Genomic DNA, 18,642 nt, shown 5'->3' with positions numbered 1-18,642 from the left:
TCTGATGGTTAACTGGAGATAAGAGTCTCATGGACTTTATACTAGGTCTGCTGGCCCCTTCCCCCTTTGCTTTCCCTTGGTGCACACATGTGGCCCACCCTAGAAGTCCCCACTCAGTATCTGTAGCCCCAGGTAACTGGCGCAGTAAGAGGTTCCCAGGCTCTGAGGTCACGTCTATAACTGCTGTGGAAACCCCTTCCTCCTGCCCTCTCCCCATATAATCAGTCTCCACCCTTAGTTCCATTCCTTTCCCTTCCTTCCCTCTGCACAGTTCAACCTCTCTCTCCTTTCTCTTCTACACTCTCTTCACATCTCCACCTCATGGGGGGCTGGCAGGTTCCATTTCTCCTAATAAACTCCCCTCTGCCTGAACAAACACACGGAGGTCTCCTTTCTCCAAACGTTACACTTTCCTGACTGGACTAGTTTTGAACCCCAATTCTCAGCTCTCAGCCTACTGAGCAGTTAAGATTAGAGGCATAAGCCACCATTGGCTGGCTAATAACTGCATTTTTCAACACATCGGAGTTGTCCTGAAAAGTGTAGCACAGTGGCAGGGCTGGCATCGTCACCCCGTCCTCACTCCCAGCCCAGGAGACCTAGTGCCTGCCCAGGCTGGAGGAAGAGAATGGAGCAGCAAGAAAGGAAGAACCAGCTGGCCTCAGGTCTGGCCTCCGCTAGGCCACCACCTGGCTGAGGACCTTCAGCCAACCTCACATGCTTCCTCTCCCCTCTGAAATGCACACTGCAAGATTCTTTGGCCCTAGATGGTTCATTCGTATCTTACAGAAAGGGAGGAAGAAATGGGTAGCTCAGTGTGTCACCAGGATGGTGAAAGGATTCTGGGCTGGGCGTTCCGCTTGGTTTCTTGCATGCATTGTTCAGGTGTGTTTGTTTCATTTCGTAAAACACATTTGAATGCTTTGTTTTCTGGATCATTCTGTGAAGGAATATTATACTAATTACTGAGTGAAAGCTTTGGGGCTAATCATAACACTTGTTAAATTATTTCCTGTGCCTGTGTGTTCATTGCCATGTTCCTAAAACAGAATTGTTGTTAGCTTTCTCCTCGGCTAGCCTTGTGTGTCAACACTGTATGGTGTTTTGGGCTGGCCACAGGAAACACTATCAAGTGTCCTCATGGGCCAAGAGTTCTTTGGCTCTAAGTCCAAGTTCATTATTACTTGGGGAATCATCTTCTTGGCTCCTAGCACAGGGAAGAGAACAATATGGCTTCCGAGGGTCTCTATCGTTACAAGGATAGCAAGTAGATGAGGTGATTTACACTACTATATAAACTGACTTTCAGGCCCAGGTAAGGGGCATCTTCCTAATGTACCTAACATCCATGTTTTCATTTCTCTGTGCTTCAACATACCCATTTGTCAAGAGAAACATCTGGAGTCAAAAATATTGAAGACATGTTGTTTTGGCACTGACATTTAAGTAGTGTGTGTGTGTGTGTGTGTGTGTGTGTGTGTGTGTGCACGTGCACAGGCACCAGTGATACTGTACTTGAACTCAGGGACTTGGGGTCATGCTCAGCTTTTTGTCTTTTTTTTTTTTTTTTTAAATCACAGGTAGCATTCTACTACTTGAGCCGTGCCTCCAGTCTAGCATTTTGCTGGTTAACTGGAGATGGAGTCTCATACTTTTCTGGGCTGGCGTTGAAGTTTGAACTTCTAGGTCTCAAGCCTGGGATTGAGTAGCTAGGATTAGAGGCATGAGCTACTGGCACCTAGTTAATTTAAGGCTTTTTAAATTTTAATTGTAAGATTATGGAGGATATTTTTAAGTTTGTAGAGTAATATGAGCCAATAAGCAAAGACAAAAAAATTAGTAAATGCTATGAATTTGAAAACAAAAAAAGGTGTCTTCTTGTATTATAATGCAAGCTTTGAATAACCTGATTTCAGTAGTTTCCATCCACAAAAAGAAATATTGGGGGGCTGGGAAGGTGGCTCAGTGGTAGAGTGCTTGCCTTGCATGCATGAGGCTAGGTTTGATTCCTCAGCACCACATAAGCAGAAAAAGCCAGAGGTGGCGCTGTGGCTTAAGTGGTAGAGTGCTAGCCTTGACCTGAAGAGCTGAGGGACAGTGCCTAGGCCCAGAGTTCAGGCCCACAACCAGCAAATAAAAAAGAAAGAAATGTTGGTTCATTTAAAAAAATTATAGGCTACATATGTCCTGTGCATGTAACTACTCATATAACTTATAGGGAGCTGGAACACGTGGGATTTTATATTAAATTTAATAGTCTATAAACTAAAATCTCAATTAGGGCAAACTCAGTATTTAGTAAAGTACTCATTCAATGTGCTCTCCTTATTTAGGAAAATGATTGCCTACGCAATCATTATTATAACCAGCTCTTCTGCTGGTAATAATATTCTTGTCCTTGATCTGTCTGGGTGTGGTTACATGTGTCCGATCCCTTGAGGATAACTAAGCAGTATGGAAGGAAACGGAGAAGAGTAGAATAGGAAGAAGAAAAACTGCTCTGTGACCCTACAGATGAAAGAAGAAAGGTGACAGTTACTCAAGCAAACGTTGCACACATTAACAACAGTCAGCCCCTAAAAGAGCCTCTCGGTGTTTTCAATCAAATTGTAGTAAAAACACAAGCATAATGAACAGCAGCTGCGTCTCCACACGGGTGGCTCAGAAGCATATGTTCTGCAGTATGAACCTCAGCTTCTCTAACAGCCCATCTTGTTTTCTCAAAACCACCCACGCTTGAGAACAGAACTTCCAAAATCGACTGAAAATCCAACTGTACTCTTTGCTTCATGTAGTGCAGAATGAAAAGATGCAACATTTTAGGTTACCTCCTTTTCTGACTCTCAATTTTATAATTATTATTATCCTTCATCTTAATTGGTTGCTCCTGACAGTCCTACTTAACGCTAACTAGTGTCTGTCAATAACCTTGTTCTAGGTAGGACTGAGGTAGGAATAAAACTGGCCTGTTGGGCAGATAAAACCTGATCTGACTCCTGACTGTAAGTCAGGGAATGCTTGAAGAATTACCTTGCCTTTCCCAGTTGCTGCATCAGCATTATTTTAAAAAGAGAATAAAGTAGCTCTTGCTCTTTCCTGGGAATTCTGTGGAAGTGAATAAGATACTTGTGCTTCCTGAATGATAGCACAGAGCTATTTGGGTACCAAGGGATAAGTACATGAGATGTTGCTAATGCATTCAGTAATGACCGTAGCCGGAGATCATTTGGAAAACAGGCTCATGTCACTCCCAGGTATTCAAAGAAGATGGATTCAGGATAGAAACAATCTCATGGAGAAAAAAAAAAAAAAAAAGGATTCTTGCTTTATCTGAAATGTCTTGGATAAGAGCGATAGGAGGACATGGAATTTGAAAGTTGTCCCTGAGCTGGGGCACTTGTTAGAGAACTTTATCCCCTACCTTCAGAGCCTAAGGAATTTGGCTGAGGAAGGAGGCTGGTGGAGGGGTGGGAGGAGAGGGGGCTTGTGCAACACTGTCTCTCCAAGTGCTAGCTCCACCTTGCAAACACCAGCACTGGAGGGGAAGAGAAGAACTCTTCACTGTGACCTGAATGTCTTAGGCTCTCTACTCAGGCCTGGGGACTGGAGACACAAAGGTCAGTCTTCAGGAATTTTGCCTTCTAATCTTCAGCTCAGAGGAGTCTTAAAAGCTGCCTATGACTGTGGAGTTTCTATAAAGGAGTTGATAAGTTCTGAGAAAGCAGTAATGAAAAGTCTATGTATCCAGAGCTCTCTATGATGGTGGAAACTGTATCTGTGCACTGCAGTAAACATAGTCAACACTTAATGCTGCATGCTGCCACTGAGCATACCAAATGTAGTGTGACCAAGATGGTTTTTTACCCACTGCTTTTTTTTTTTTTTGTCGGTTGTGGGGCTTGAACTCTGGGCCTGGGCGTTGTCCCTCAGCTCTTCAGCTCAAGGCGAGTGCTCTACCACTTGAGCTACAGCGCCACTTAATTTTATTTATTTATTTATTTATTTCATCAGTCGTGGGGCCTGAACTCTGGGCCTGGGCACTGTCCCTCAGCTTTTCAGTTCAAGGCTAGTGCTCTACCTATTGAGCAACAGCGCCACTACTGGCTTTTTCCACTTATGTGGTGCTGAGGAATCGAACCCAGGGCCTCATGCATGCAAGACAAGTGCTTTACCACTGAGCCACCTTCCCAGCCCCCAAGATGGTTTCTGTTTTACGTTTTGGTACCTGGTACAAAACCAAAAGTAAAATAAAAATGTTATTTGTTGTTGGATCAAATGTTATTTGTTGTTGCCATGATCTTGCTCAGCTTTCTTGCTCACAGCTGGCACTCTACTACTTTTTGCTTTTTGCTATTTCTGGAGACTCAGACTTTTCTGCCCAGGCTTTGAACTTCATTTCTCTGATCTCATTCTCCTGAGTAGCTAGGACTTATGAACATGAGCCACTGTTTTTTTTTTTTTTTTTAGGAGGAGGGGGGCCAATATTTTGAACTATGCAGGTCCAAACCCTTGAATCAGAGTTCAGAGTTCAAATTCTTGTACCACCACCTATTTGCTCTGGGAGCTCAGTTTCCCCCATCTGAAAAGAAAAATGATATTCATACTTCACCTGAAGGGTTGTAGTAAAGATTTACATGAAACAACCTACCTAAATCACTAGTCCAGAGCCTAAACAGTGAATACTTGCTGTCATTTTTTCTATTCAGTATCCAATGGGACCCCAGGTCTGGGCCAAGTCGAGAAGTCTGAAGAGTTCCTCTAATGAACCAAATGCATTACCTGTAAAGAAGATGTAGGTAGATCCTGTTTTGGCCTCATCCCTCCTGCAGATGTAGCCATTGCATAGCTGACCCCAGCAGCTGAATTCACCCGTGTCAGCGGAGGTGGTGTTGGCCAGGGTCAGTTGGCCATAACGCTCATGCTGCTTCATGCTGTAAATACAAAAATTGCAGAAACTCAGGCCAATCAGGGGCCTGCCAGCACCACTCCCTGATCCATTGTTCTCAGTTATAAACATCCTTGATGTTCCCTCCCTCAAAATGGCACAAACAATCAATGTGTTTGGAGAAAACGGGCTGTGGGGAAAAGGCAGATAGGATATCCTTTCCTAAAAGGAAATCATAAATGCAATTATGTTTTCCAAGGAAAGGAAATTCCTTTTGACCTTAGAACTGGGGGTTTCCTTAAGTAAGATCAAGGGTGCATTTAGCAAAAAGGTCTCAGCAGCTCAGCCAAAAAGCCTTAGGCTGGTATTTGGCTTTCAGCCTTGGGTTTTTTTTTTTTTTTTAATGAGTTCTTTAAAAAGCAAATGGCATGAAGAAGAGCCTACAGAATTATCCAATATCCTTTTCATCAATAAAGATGACTCCGAATATAAGCACGAGTATTCAAGATGCTGTGCTATCTATTAAAAATGAAACCTTACTGCGTTGTACAACTATTTAAATAAATATATTTTTAAAAAAATGAAGCCAGGTGCTGGTGAGCCCATGCCTGTAATCCTAGCTACTACTCAGAAAGCTGAGGTCTGAGGATTACAGTTCAAAGCCAGCCTGGGCAGAAAAGTAACCTCTCAAAAACCAGATGTGGAGCTGTGGCTAAAAGTGGTAGAGCACTAGTCTAGAGTGAAAGAGCCAGAGTGGTGTCCAGGCCCTGAGTCCAAGCCCTACAACTGACAAAAGATAAAAAAATAAACAACAATAAATAAAAACAAAAATAAAATGCACTAAGATAAGGATTGCTTCTGGTAAAGACCTTTATCCCTTGTCCTGAACAGTTAGGGGTCTTAGCTGTCACTTAATCTATAGCACTCTGAAGAACAATGGCACCCCAGTTCTAGACCAAGTCCAGAGTTTATTTAGTATCGTTGGGTCCTTGGGGTTTTCCTCTGGTCTTATTCTATTTCTACTTTAATTTTCTCTTTATTTCTTCTGTGCTCTTATCTTATTGCCTGGTAAATATGTTTGCAAACCATTTCAAGTTTGTTTGTTTAATGAAGAGAGAAGTGTTTTTTATATAAACAGTAACCATAGTCAATATTAATGGTAATTACATTATTTTGTGACAGGAATCTAGAAATAACCTTGGAACGGATCTTTCCCATTGATTTAGGAGTCCTTACTCATGAGGTTGCAGAAAACATGACTGATGTGAGGCTTCATCTCAAATATCTAAATATTTCTCTCCTCTGAGACCCACTGAAGTAGTTGAGATTTCTCCGTTTTATCTTACAGCACGAATTGTGCTGTCACCACTTTAAAAATAGCACATACAAAATTTTCTGGTTGGTCTGTCCTAAACACAGCCTGTTCTAGTCGTGAATAGCTTGTTGTGCCCACCAGACATGTTCCTAGTGTCGAAGCTCCCACACCATCAACTGCCTCCTTTAAAACGGAACGGAAATCTCTCCTCCCTCAGGAAGCTTCTAATTACAATAGACTCTCAGGAATCTTCCCACTTTTCTTCTGATGAAGTAACTGGCTCCCTTGTTCTCTATCCCTCAGATACCCTGGCTTCCTGTTTTTACACTGAATGGCTGGTGATAATGAGAGGGATTGTACCGTGTCTGTCTTACATTCCCTGAGTGACCAATCTGTGCAAAACATACAGGTAGGATTCCCTAAGAGGTGTGACTTCAAAATGAATCGAACCACAGTGTTGGGAAGAACCCTGAAAGGCAGGTTTCTAGCACTCCATTTGCAGCTGTTATACTTTAGATCTGAAGTCTTAACCAAAGGCCCATGCGCTGAAGGCTTGTTCCACAGGCTATGGTACTCTTGGAAGGTCATAGAATGTTTTAAGAGAGTATGGGGCCTATTGGGAGATCTTCTGGTCACTGAGGCATATTCTCGTAGGGGAGAGTGATACCCTCTTCCTCTTCTCCTGCTTCCTGGCCATGAAGAGAATGACTTTGCTCTACCATGTGCTCCCTAAGCCCAAAGCAATCGGGCTACACTGGAAGCTACAAAACAATGAGCCTAATTTTTTTTTTCCTCTCTTTTCAAGAATCTGTTACTTAACAAAAGGGCAACTGACATAGCAGAGGAGGACATGAGTCTCAGCAGAAACGACGTCCCTGAGACCCACAGCTAGTGACCAGCTGAGAGAAGGTTCCCTAGTGACTTAGGCGTGAACTGAATATGTACCCGTGAGGTAATGAGATGCATATAAAGTATTTCAAGCAAGGCCTGCTTCAGTGTCTTCTCCTAATTATTTCTAATTACACATAATTACAGATTAAGTTATTGTGAATACGACCACAGCAATGACAAACAACACACACCCAGCGTTGGTGAGAGTTAGCCAACCACACAAAACACTGTGGACTACAAGGAGATTGCTATCCAGTGAAGGAGTTAAAAATGAACATATATCAAAAAGTCTAAGAATGACAGAATTCTCAAACTCCTTGCTGTAGGTTGACGAAAGCGAAGGCGGCTCTGAGCAGGTGAGACAAGCTGGATTTGCTCAGATAGGGGGACGAGGGACAGCAAGGAGACTAGCGGACAGCGAGTGGTGCATGGGTGCTGTAGAGACCACAAACACGCCAGGGCTGCAGGAGACCTGGTGTTCTTCACCGTGGGTAGTGGGTAGAGAGAACTGAGTAATGACTTAGGGATTTTCACCACTCAATTACAGAATGAAGCAGAAGTATGGCTTTGGGAAAATCACACAATCTTATTGTTGAGGGAAGTGAGAAGGCTCATGGTCACCAAACATTCAGGACCATGCCTTGGTTTGGGAGGTCAGAAGTGATGGGACCCCCAAAGTTGAGGCATGAGCAGAAGGAACCAGATTGGAAAGGCAGGGAGTAAAAGGAGAGCCTGAGATCCTGCTGACTTACTGTCATGAGGAGCAAGAAGATCTGGTGTTTCACTGGATCCCAAGAAAAGCTGAAAAAGGAGAGTAGATTTACAACAGCCTAGATCTAAGGAAGCAATGTATCAGGAATGATGCCTCAATATTTCTGTGTCAGAACGGGCCATTTTGAATTTGTGAACAAACATGTCACATATATGTCTTATGAGCAGATAGAAATATTGAGCAGATGGAAATATAGGTCCTGCACAAAGGAATAAAACAGCACTAGAATGTTACTTGAGGGCGTCGTTGACCTGTGAATAGAAATCCACAGGGATGAGTATACTCAAAAAGAGTAGAAGAGAAAGGCAAAGTTGAGGACAAAGATCCAAAGTCAAAACTAGGGATTTAGCTGGGCATGGTGGCACAAGCCCGTAATACCAGTACTAAGGAGGTACAGGCAAAAGGATTGAAAAATCCAGGCCAGCCTGATCTATGGAGACCTTTTCTCAGGAAAAAAAGAAGACTCAGGAAAAGGAATCAACAAAGAGATCACAGGAGATGGACTCAATAAGTGGGTGCTTAATAGAATCAGGTGCAAACACACACACATTTCTCTGGCAGTATGAAAATCTCAGGCAAAGGCTGGGAAGGTGGCTCAGTGGTAGAGTGCTTGCCTTGCATGAATGAGGTCCTGGGTTCGATTCCTCAGCACCACAAAAGCAGAAAAAAACAGAAATGGGGCTGACGCTCAAGTGGTAGAGTGCTAACCTTCAGCTGAAGAGCTGAGGGACAGTGCCCAGGCCCAGAGTTCAAGCCCCACGACCAACAACAACAACAACAAAAAACTCAGGTAACCATGAAAAGATCAATTTAATTTTCAAGGATGGACCTAAATTTCAGGGGGTTTAAAAATGGCAGCGAGGCTGAGCACCGGTGGCTCCTGCCTGTAATCCTAGCAACTCAGGAGGTTGAAAATTTGAGGATCATGGAGCCAGCCCAAGCAGGAGTGTCTGTGAAACTCTCATCTAATTAAACCACTAGAAAACTGGAAGTAGCACTGTGGCTCAAAGTGGTAGAGTGCATTCCTTGAGGGAAAAATCTCAGGGACAGGGCCCAGATCCTGAGTTCAAGCCCCGTGACCAACAGAAAAATGGAGAAAAGAAAATAGAGGTCGGGGAGACCGTCTCTCCACCAGGGTTATATCTGGCCCAGTTTCATAGAGCTCAGAAACAGGGTGCAAAACCCCCACAACTTCTCTGAGCCAAGTACTTGCTTATCACTATAGTAGTAATAGAAAGTATAAAGTCTCATCATTACTGAGAAAGTAAGCAAGTACATAAAAGTCTAACATTGGGGAATAACTCCATAGCTACCATGAAATCGGCACACTGTATCTTTAGCAGGATTGGGGGTGTAAGGAAGGAAATACACTGGAAACCATTTCTACATTTTTCCACCCCCTCGACTATGCAAACCATATAAAACAGGAAACAAATTATTTAGCAGGATTACAGTTGAAATGCCTGGATTTAACACATCCATGTTTACTCATTGTCTTGCATAGCCCAAACAGCAAGCTGCTCAGAGAGTTGTGATATGGCCTGAAATGGGAGAATAGATTCACTGAGTCCTACAGAGCCATTGTGACTCAAAGGCCCTTCACTAACACCACCACCTCCAGGGCTAAAAGTGGACAATATTAAGTGTCCATGGAGCAGAAAAAAGGTGCTCCAACAAAAATGTCACAAAAAGGTGAAACATCAGCAGAATTGACATTAATTGGAGAATCTCTGAACATTGCAACACAGCAGCTTATTTTCCTTCTAAACTAAGACATAGAGCCCTGGCCTATATTGAGCTCCGTGATAGACAAAACCAATGGGCTCCCGTGGCCTTTACAAAAGCAGTATGATTTCCACCAGTGGAAGGCTGAAGTCTCTTGCATTCAGTTCACCCTACTTTCTTTTGGGGGTAACCCAAGTCATGGTTTGGTACAAAGGAAGGAGATGACAGATCTGAAAGTTAGGGTTATTAAGCCAGGTTGCTGGTGACTGATACCCATAATCCTAGTTTCTCAGGAGGCTGAGATCTGAGAATCATGGTTCAATGCCTACCCAGGCAGGAAAGTCCATGAAACTCTTATCTCCAATGAAGCATCAGAAAACCAGAAGTGGGGCTGTAGCTCAAAGTGGTACAGTGCTAGTCTTGAGGGAGAAAGCTCAGTGATCGTGTGTAGGTTCTGAGTTTAAGCCCCACAACTGATGAGAAGAAAAAGAAAGAAAAGAGAAAGTTAGGGATCACTGTGTCTTTTACCTGAGGCAGTGAGCAGGTAACAATAGTGAGATCTTCCCTTTAGAATCTGCAAGACTAACACAGAGGAGGAGCTCTGGTTGTGAGATAATTATTTGTCTCAATATTGTGTGTGTGTGTGTGTGTGTGTGTACACTGATACCAGAGCTTGAGCTTCGGGTCTGGGCCTTTTTTTTTTTCAAGTCTAGCATCACTTGAGTCACAGTTCCACTTTCAGCTTTTTGGTGGTTAATTAAAATAAGAGTTTCACAGACTTTCCTGCCTGGGCTGGCTTTGAACTTTGATCCTCAGATCCCAGCCTCCTGAATAGCTATGATTACAAGTGTGAGCCACCAGCAATCCCATGAAGTCTCACAAATATTTTATCACTGAAAAACAAATCGGAGGCACTGGAGTAGAGACAAAGGATTAGAAGATGCGTAGTGGTTTTTTCACTCACATGTTTCCCTTCATAGCAAATACTGTTGGAATATTCAAGAGAGTCATGAGAAGGGACTTCAAGTTCCGGAGGGTCTTGAGAGAAGGGTATGATTTTGACATGTACAAATTGGGGTTGCATTCCAAGGGAAGGAAATGTTTCAAGAAGATAAAATAGAATGATGGGGCTGGGAATGTGGCTTAGTGGTAGAATGCTTGCCTAGCGTGCATGAAGGCCTGGGTTCGATTCCTCAGTACCACATAAACAGAAAAAGCCGGAAGTGGTGCTGTGGCTCAAGTGGTAGAGAGCTAGACTTGAGCAAAAGAAGCTCAGAGACAGTGCTCAAGCCCTGAGTTCAAGCCCCAGACTGGTAAAACAAAACATATATATAATGATGGATACAAAGCAAAGAGGGCTTTGGCTGGAACACACACAGATTGGCTGGCCTGTAGGGAGAGGTGTCACCATGTGTGATGTAAGATTCTGGACTTGGGAGTCACATTGACCTGACAGATTAAAACCCATCACCACTATGACTTTTAGACTCCTTTGCTGGAGCTCTTACATCATCTGGTTACACTCATGCCTTCAGACTTGTACTATCAATATCGATCACCATACTAAACCACTAAACCTCAGTGCAAGACTTACAGCATCAGCACAAAGTGATTTTAGACATCTTCGTTATCATCCCTGTAAATGTTCACAGCCACATTTAGCAGGTGGAAGTGCTACTTTCCCTTTTACTAATGAGTACACTGAAGCGTAGAGGTCATTCAGCCAAGGTCTCGCAGATAGTAAGTGGTAGAACGTCTGATCTAGTGTTACACAGACTCATGTTAGGAACTTCATACAAGGTTATAGATTTCCATCCTACCAAAACGAAATGAAATCAGAGACTGCTTGCAACTTGTTTTCAGTTATTAGAAATCTAATGAAAAATGAAGACCCCAGTTAGATTGGCCAACATCATGAATTTAAACAATAAATGTTAGCAGGGATATGGGGATAAAGGAACCCTATTGCACTGTTGGCGGGAATGGAAACAATACAACCACTCTGGACAGCCGTCTGGAGGTTCCTCAAAAAACTAAACAGACCTTCCCTATGATCAAGCCATACCACTCCTGGCATCTACCCAGAACATCCCAAGTCAGGATATGATAAAGACACTTGCACATCCATGTTCATTGCCCCAGTACTTACAATAGTCAAGTTATGGAAACAGCCCAGATGCTCTACAATAGATGGGTGTGGTACCTTATACAGGGGACTTCCACACAGCCCTTAGAATGTTATGTCATTTGCAGGGAAATGGACCTAGAACAAATCATGTTTAAGTGAGGTAAGCTCAGAGAAACAGATAGCGCATGTTTTCCCTCCTATGTGGGAGCTAGATCTAAAACACACCAGGACATGATAAATTATACAGGACGCCAGGCATTTACACAGTGAGCTGAAAGGAGGATCCTCTTAGGGGAGGAACACAAAGGTGTAATGACTCTGTGCCTCTGATTAAATAATATATAATATATATAAATATAATATTTATTGAAATCAACTCTAGGAAATGGAAACAATAAGGTTTTTTTTGTCTTGTTCATTTTTTGTCTTGGGGGATCTGAGGGATACAAAAATGGAGGGACATAAACGAACAAATACAGCAGTGGTACATAGTAGCAGCTATGTGAAAATGAGCTATACAACTTGTAGGTGGGCATGGGAGGGAAAAACTCGGAGAGTCTGAAGGAAGGGGTGACATTGTCCAAAAAGAAATGTACTTATTACCTGACTTATCAATGGTAACCACTCTGTACGTCACCTTTATAATAACAACAAAAAAAAAATGATGTCCCATTTTCTGATGGAACTAAAAGAAACTGGCAGGAAAGCCGCCATTTATTAACCATCCACTATATTGCTGAGAGTACCCAAGGTACATGTTGCCTTTTTTCTCCATCCCAAGAGATTAATATTAATAAAATATAAGTAGCACTTAATATGTGTGTGCCAGGCACTGTTGTAGGTCCTTTAGCTCTTTTGTCTTGATCTTTATGAAGCCTGGTGAGATAGGTGGTATCATTATCTTCATATTGTAGCTAATAAACCAGGGGCAGAGAACTGAAGTCACTTTCTCAAGAGTATACAGGAAGTGCTCCACTGGGTAATTTTCCCACCACTCAACTATCTAAACACAGGTTTGGGTTTTTTTTTTTTTTTTGCCTCAGACATTCTGTGTCACCTCCATTGGCATAAAACAAGAACATAGATGATGAGATAAAGATATAATTGAATACTATCCTTATCCAATATTTACTTGAAAAAGCATGTGGGTAGTTTCTGCCATGTGCAAGGCAGTGTGCCAAGAATCAAGGGAGATAAAGAGTCATGGGCATTTGCTTTTCTATATTTCAAGTGTTTGTCAGGGGCCTGTGTTTACTCTAAGTCTATGTTTAACAATGTGTCAGAAAAGAACTGCTCCATCATACACTGGGAATAAAGCCATATGAACAGAGCACAAATCCTGGGAAACAGACAGCTGAGTAAAACATTTTGAAGTTGTCACTATTTGCTATTCTTTAAAAAAAGAAATGTGTCTGAAAACTCATGAAGAACCAAATATGCAAACTAAGGAACTTCTTCAGGGTAAATACAGTCCTAACATTTGTACTTAGGCTGCAATCTTTCTGTTGCCTACATCTAGCTACATCTATCAATCATCGGTCATCAATCAATCATCAACCAATCATCTAGCTACCTATCATTTGGTGCTTATTATCTATTTATCTGTCACTTATCTATTGGTCTTTCATCCGTCATCAACTCTGAGTATGATCCAAGAAGCACATCCAATCCTTTTCAATATAGCTACAGTATTTCTGTTCCAACAGTCAGTTATGCTAATGTGGGTGGAATTTGATGCAGATATCTCTACTGCTATCACCTATGACAGATCCTTCTTGTTGTTGAGAAAGAAGTAACACAAGGTGCTCTTCCATTCATCTCTTCTGTGATATTCCTATCAACATCTCATTTCTCCAAGTCCTTTCTTGGCACAAAAGACTCTGGGCACCATACTCAGACTGTTTCTCTTCTCTCTTCCCACCAAATTGCCAGCCTGCTGATGTCAACTTTTTTCTTTCTTTCTTTTTTTTTTAACCTCACTAACAAGCACAGTTAGCTTTTTTAACCAAGAGAAAGAGAAAGCCCCCCTTCCTTTCCAGAGATTTCCCAGACTCTGAGAAAACAAGTGGATATCTTTTTTTTTTTTTTTTTTGGTCGGTCATGGGGCTTGAATTCTGGGCTTGGGCGCTGTCCCTCAGCTCTTCAGCTCAAGGCTAGCGCTCTACCGCTTGAGCCACAGTCCCACTTCCGGTTTTCTGGTGGTTTATTGGAGATAAGAGTCTCACGGATTTTTCTTGCCCGGGTTTGGCTTTGTACTGCCGTCCTCAGATCTCAGCCTCCTCAGTAGCTTGGATTACAGGCGTGAGCCACCGGCGCCTGGCTAAGTGGATATTTTTTTAACACAGCAAAACCAAAACCAGACTTGATGCATCAGATTTTCACCTAACAGAGAATCCCATCAGGCCATGTAGAGTAGCACCTTAAAACCCATGCAATGGGAGCTGATCCTTCCCACATATCATTGCTACCTTGATTTTAGCTGCATAATGACTCTGGTAGAAAATAAGACATAATTCAAGCATCCAAGACATTTAGTTAAACCTGCTCTGGTATTATAACACAGGAAAGTATTCACAATACATTAGGGGTAAAGTTCATCTTAAAGTATGTATACATTTGGATTCAATTTTCTTTTTCTTTTCTTTTTTTTGACAGTCCAGGGGCTTGAACTTTGGGCAGTGTTCCTGAGCTTTTGTGCTCAAGACTAATGCTTTCCCATAGCTCTAGCCATTGTTCTACTTCTGGATTTTTGTGTTTAATTGGAGATAAGAGTCTCATGGACTTTCTGGCTGTGATCCTCAGATCTCAGCCTCTAGAGTATTGAGGGTTACAGGGATGAGCCACCCATGCCCAGCTGAGATTCTGTTTTTCTTACAAGTAAAAATAAACATGCAAGATTTTACCTTATAGAGTTAACAGCGTATCTTGAGATTGCCAATGGCCTCTTCTCTTTGCTTATAAATAGCAAATTTATGGGAAAATATTCTCTCCTATCAGTTTCCAAATCAAATACGCATGTGTTGTCTTACAACAAAAAAAAATAAATTACTCTAAAAGGAAAACAAGTTCAACCATTTACAAAACTGCAGGACAGATGCTCTATAAATGTCTAATTTTGGCTGGCTCTTGTGTACTTTAATTACTGAGAGGTGACTTACATGATGTCACTTTCTGAGAATATGAATTTGCAACAGGCAGGCCCATGAAGAATTCCTTTGGAGGGCCTAAATATTCCAGGATATCATTTGATACTGCTTATAAAAATAATGCTCATTGCAGTATGGAAAGTAAATTAGGAGTGCAGCCTGACTTTCTGCTCTAACCTGTTTTGTTTTTGTTTTTTGGTTTTTTTTTTGGTGCTGGTCCTGCAGCTTGAACTCTGAGCCTGGGTACTATCCCTGAACTTTTGTGTTCAAGGCTAGTGCTCTACTACTTGAGATCACAGCTTCACTTCTGGCTGTTTGGTAGTTAATTGAAGATAAGAGTCTCACAATCTTTCTTGCCTGGGCTGGCTTTGAACCACAATCCTCATTTCTCAGTCTCCTGAGTAGCTAGGTCTGCAAGTGTAAGTCACCAACCTGCTCTTGCATGTGTGGACCTTAGGTCCACTTAACTCACGTCTCCCAGATCTTAGTGAAACTTCCTTCTTGCTGACTATTCTAATCTCACCATATAAAGAAAGCCAGCAGCGCTCTCTGTGGGTAACAGCTCTCCCAGCTCTGCTCTGGAAGAGAACTGAGGAATGGAAGACAATGGGGCAAGCTTCTATCACCCTTGTTAGGAAAACAAGCAGAGGATTACTAATGGGCAAGGCTATGCAGCCACAGTGAGTGTTATTATTACCCAGCTAGAAAATTAAATGCACAGGCCATGGGGCCTCAGTTCATCGGCACAGGGCACGGGGCATTCTCCGTGGCAAGAGCTCTACCAAATCAACCTTCATTAAGATCTCAAGGTACCTGATCCTACTAATGACACTTTGACAGTGAATCTTAAGTAGCCAATATGCGGTAAACTTGAGGCAACTTGTTACCCTTTGTGGGCTCAACCTATTCATTTCTAAAACACAGGGTCCAGGCCAGGTGTGCATCATACCCGCTTCCTGCTGCCTCTTTCCACCTTCCTCTGTCTTTTCTTTAAGATCAGTCTCCTACCACAGGGAAACCACTCACTCACTGCCTCAGGCTTTCCCCAGCCCCTACAGATGGCTACCTTCTTTCTTCCCCATGAGCCTCCACTCTCTCACCTGGCCACAAGCCATCTTAGGTTAATCTGGATTATATCTGGTATACCTTCTGTCTCACCAGGTCATAATTCACTTACCATTGGAACTATCCTCATATGACTTCCTTACTGCGATGTCTTTAGGCGTGAGTGAGGTGAATGAAAAGTCTATTTGGCAGGAACTCCACTTACATTCTCTCACATCAGTGTTGGTTGGGATTCTGCCTTGCCTCAGGTGCTAAGCTCATAAGAAAGAGCTGTGCTGTTCCAAGCAAGGTGAGGTTTGTACTTAGATTTTCTGACCTACTTGCCAAGCCAAGAGGGACCCGGGGTCTCACCTGAGATTTAAGAAGGGGGCTGGCAGGGTGGGAGTGAGCAGTGAGGATTGTTCTAGAAGGCAGGAAGCAGGGAAGAGGAATCAGAATTGAGCCTAGAAGAAATCTGACCACAGGGTTTGAGCAGTAAGGCCTCAACCAAGGCCAGGTAACAGGATTCTGCACCCCAGGAGAGAATCAACAAATTGGGAATGTTAAAATGAGGTGACACTGGGCTGGTGGCTCAGTGGTAGAGCGCTTGCCTTGCATGCATGAGGCCCTGGGTTCGATTCCTCTGCACTACATAAGCAGATAAGAAGCCAGAAGTGGCGCTGTGGCTCAAGTGGTAGAGCACTAGCCTTGAGCTGAAGAGCTGAGGGACAGCGCCCAGGCCCAGAGTTCAGGCCCCATGACTAACTCCACCTCCCCCCCCTAAAAAAAAAAATGAGGTGAAATGGGAAGTTCTAGAAGATTCCCCAAGGACTGACCTGCCCACTTACAGCCATTTGGTGGATGAATGGAATGGTCATGGAAAACCTGGCTTAAGAGTTTTAAAACATGTTTTGCCTCCTAAATGACTAGATTAGGGTGTGAGATGAGGTTGCTGGATCTTTGCGGACCATTAGGGTATCAGTCGAACAAAGGCTGTGCTAGCTTCCTTATTACTGAGACAAAACACCCAAGATAAGCCAGTTTTAAGGAGGAAAGGTTTAAACCTTTAGTAGAGAACACTCCAGATCCTCTTTAACTCTAGAATCCTCATATAGAGTTTATAGGAGATTGAGACACATACATTAACCATTTTCTGGTGAATGGGCTACTTTCTTGTGATTTACCTTTCTGGGGGTACAGGAGGAGGAGTAAAAATAGCTCATTAATGAGGCAGCTTACTGTGTGTGCCAAGTAGCTAACGCACATGACCTCATTTTATCCTGACAGCAAAGTGAGACTGGTTCTATTATTACCTTCCTCCACCCATGTCCAAAATGGAACATGGCTGTGTTGTTCTGCAACTTCAACACTGTGAGGACAGTCAGTCCACCCGAGGAGCCTCATCTGCTCACTCCTGCTAGTCTATCTCACAGGACATGTTGGGGTTCTGGGGTGCTGTGATGAGTTATTTGTTCTCAATCTGAATGGATCAAAGTTTAGCTGAACTGTGTTTGTGTGTGTGTGTGTGTGTGTGTGTGTGTGTGTGTGTGTGTGTGTGTGTGTGTGTGGTGTACTGGGGCTTGAACTAGGGCCTAGATGCTACTCCCTTAGCTTTTTTGTCCAAGGCTGGCACTCTACCACTAGAGCCACAGCTCTACTTCCTGATTTTGGTGGTTAATTGGAGTGAAGAGTCTCTCCGACTTTCCTGCCCAGGCTAGCTTGCAACTGTGATCCTCAGAGCTCAGCCTGTTAAGTAGCTAGGAGTCCATCTAGGGGGTGCCTGGCTAGCATATGCCTTTCATTTGCCATTGTGAACTGGGAACATGACTTCTCCAGGTAAGGAGGAGAGCAAAAGGAGAGACATGTCATCTTTAATGGGTCTGCTCAGAAAATAAGAGCCAGCTTTGAAAGAGAGCACAAACTTAAAAGACACCTGCCTAACCATGTGGTTGCACATCAATGTACAGAACTATGCTTAAAAATGATTTGTAAAAGTTATACATTTAATTTTATGTATAGTTTCCCAAGATACAACAGGTGGGAGTGCAAAGCTATCACATACTTTTTTATATTAAAAAAAGTTACCGTATACATTTCATACACTCAGTAGGCCTATCAGCGTGCTGATGATCTTTACCAAAGTGGATGAAGATTTTTTTTTTTCCCTCAACAGTGGGATCCTTCTGTTTATAAACATTTCATAACATCCTTCTTTTCCTTTTAAAGTGCCTCCAGACCCTTCTCTTTGCCCATGTTGAAGAGGCAGCCTGCTGAGACTGGCCAGGAGCCCGCAGTCTGCTTCCTCAGCCACCCTCCTTTGTGTGCACTGTGGGTGGGGTAGTAAAGTTCTTGCCAACTGCAGCCAAATGAAAATGCAGAAGCCTTCTCTTGCTAGAGCTATTTATTGTTTTCAGAGGAACCCACCATCAAAGGCAGTTGTGCCCCACCCACTCCTCCCGACTTCCAGTTCTTGTCTGAAAACACACACACACACACACACACACACACACACACACACACCACCACCACCACCACCAACCACCACCAACCACCACCACCAGGCACCATGGAAGGCCTCCTAAAGACAATGCCTGGACCCTTTAGGGAGCAGGATGATGGTATGAGCTCAGCCTTCTGCTGTGAGATCACTAACAACCCAGCCAAGTCTCCCATGTCTCCTTCTTCCTACCAGCATCCATTCATTCAAGCCACTGGCCAGGCCAACTGCTATAAACT

At 43.1% G+C, this 18,642-nt stretch overlaps 1 protein-coding gene across 1 annotated transcript in view; it reads right to left on the bottom strand.

The window, feature by feature from the left end:
- The window catches only part of Pdgfrl (platelet derived growth factor receptor like), a 41,405-nt gene that overhangs the window by 5,906 nt on the left and 16,857 nt on the right, over positions 1-18,642 (bottom strand). The window contains exon 4 of the mRNA XM_042699764.1: positions 4,780-4,931. Coding sequence (XP_042555698.1) covers positions 4,780-4,931 — 152 coding nt within the window. The remainder of the gene's footprint in view (positions 1-4,779; positions 4,932-18,642) is intronic.

Source organism: Dipodomys spectabilis, unplaced genomic scaffold (assembly GCF_019054845.1).
Source record: "Dipodomys spectabilis isolate Male_0828 unplaced genomic scaffold, ASM1905484v1 ptg000009l, whole genome shotgun sequence".
Lineage (NCBI taxonomy): Eukaryota > Metazoa > Chordata > Mammalia > Rodentia > Heteromyidae > Dipodomys > Dipodomys spectabilis.
Note: the sequence above shows the minus strand (reverse complement) of the source record. Positions and strands in the feature narration are given on the sequence as shown.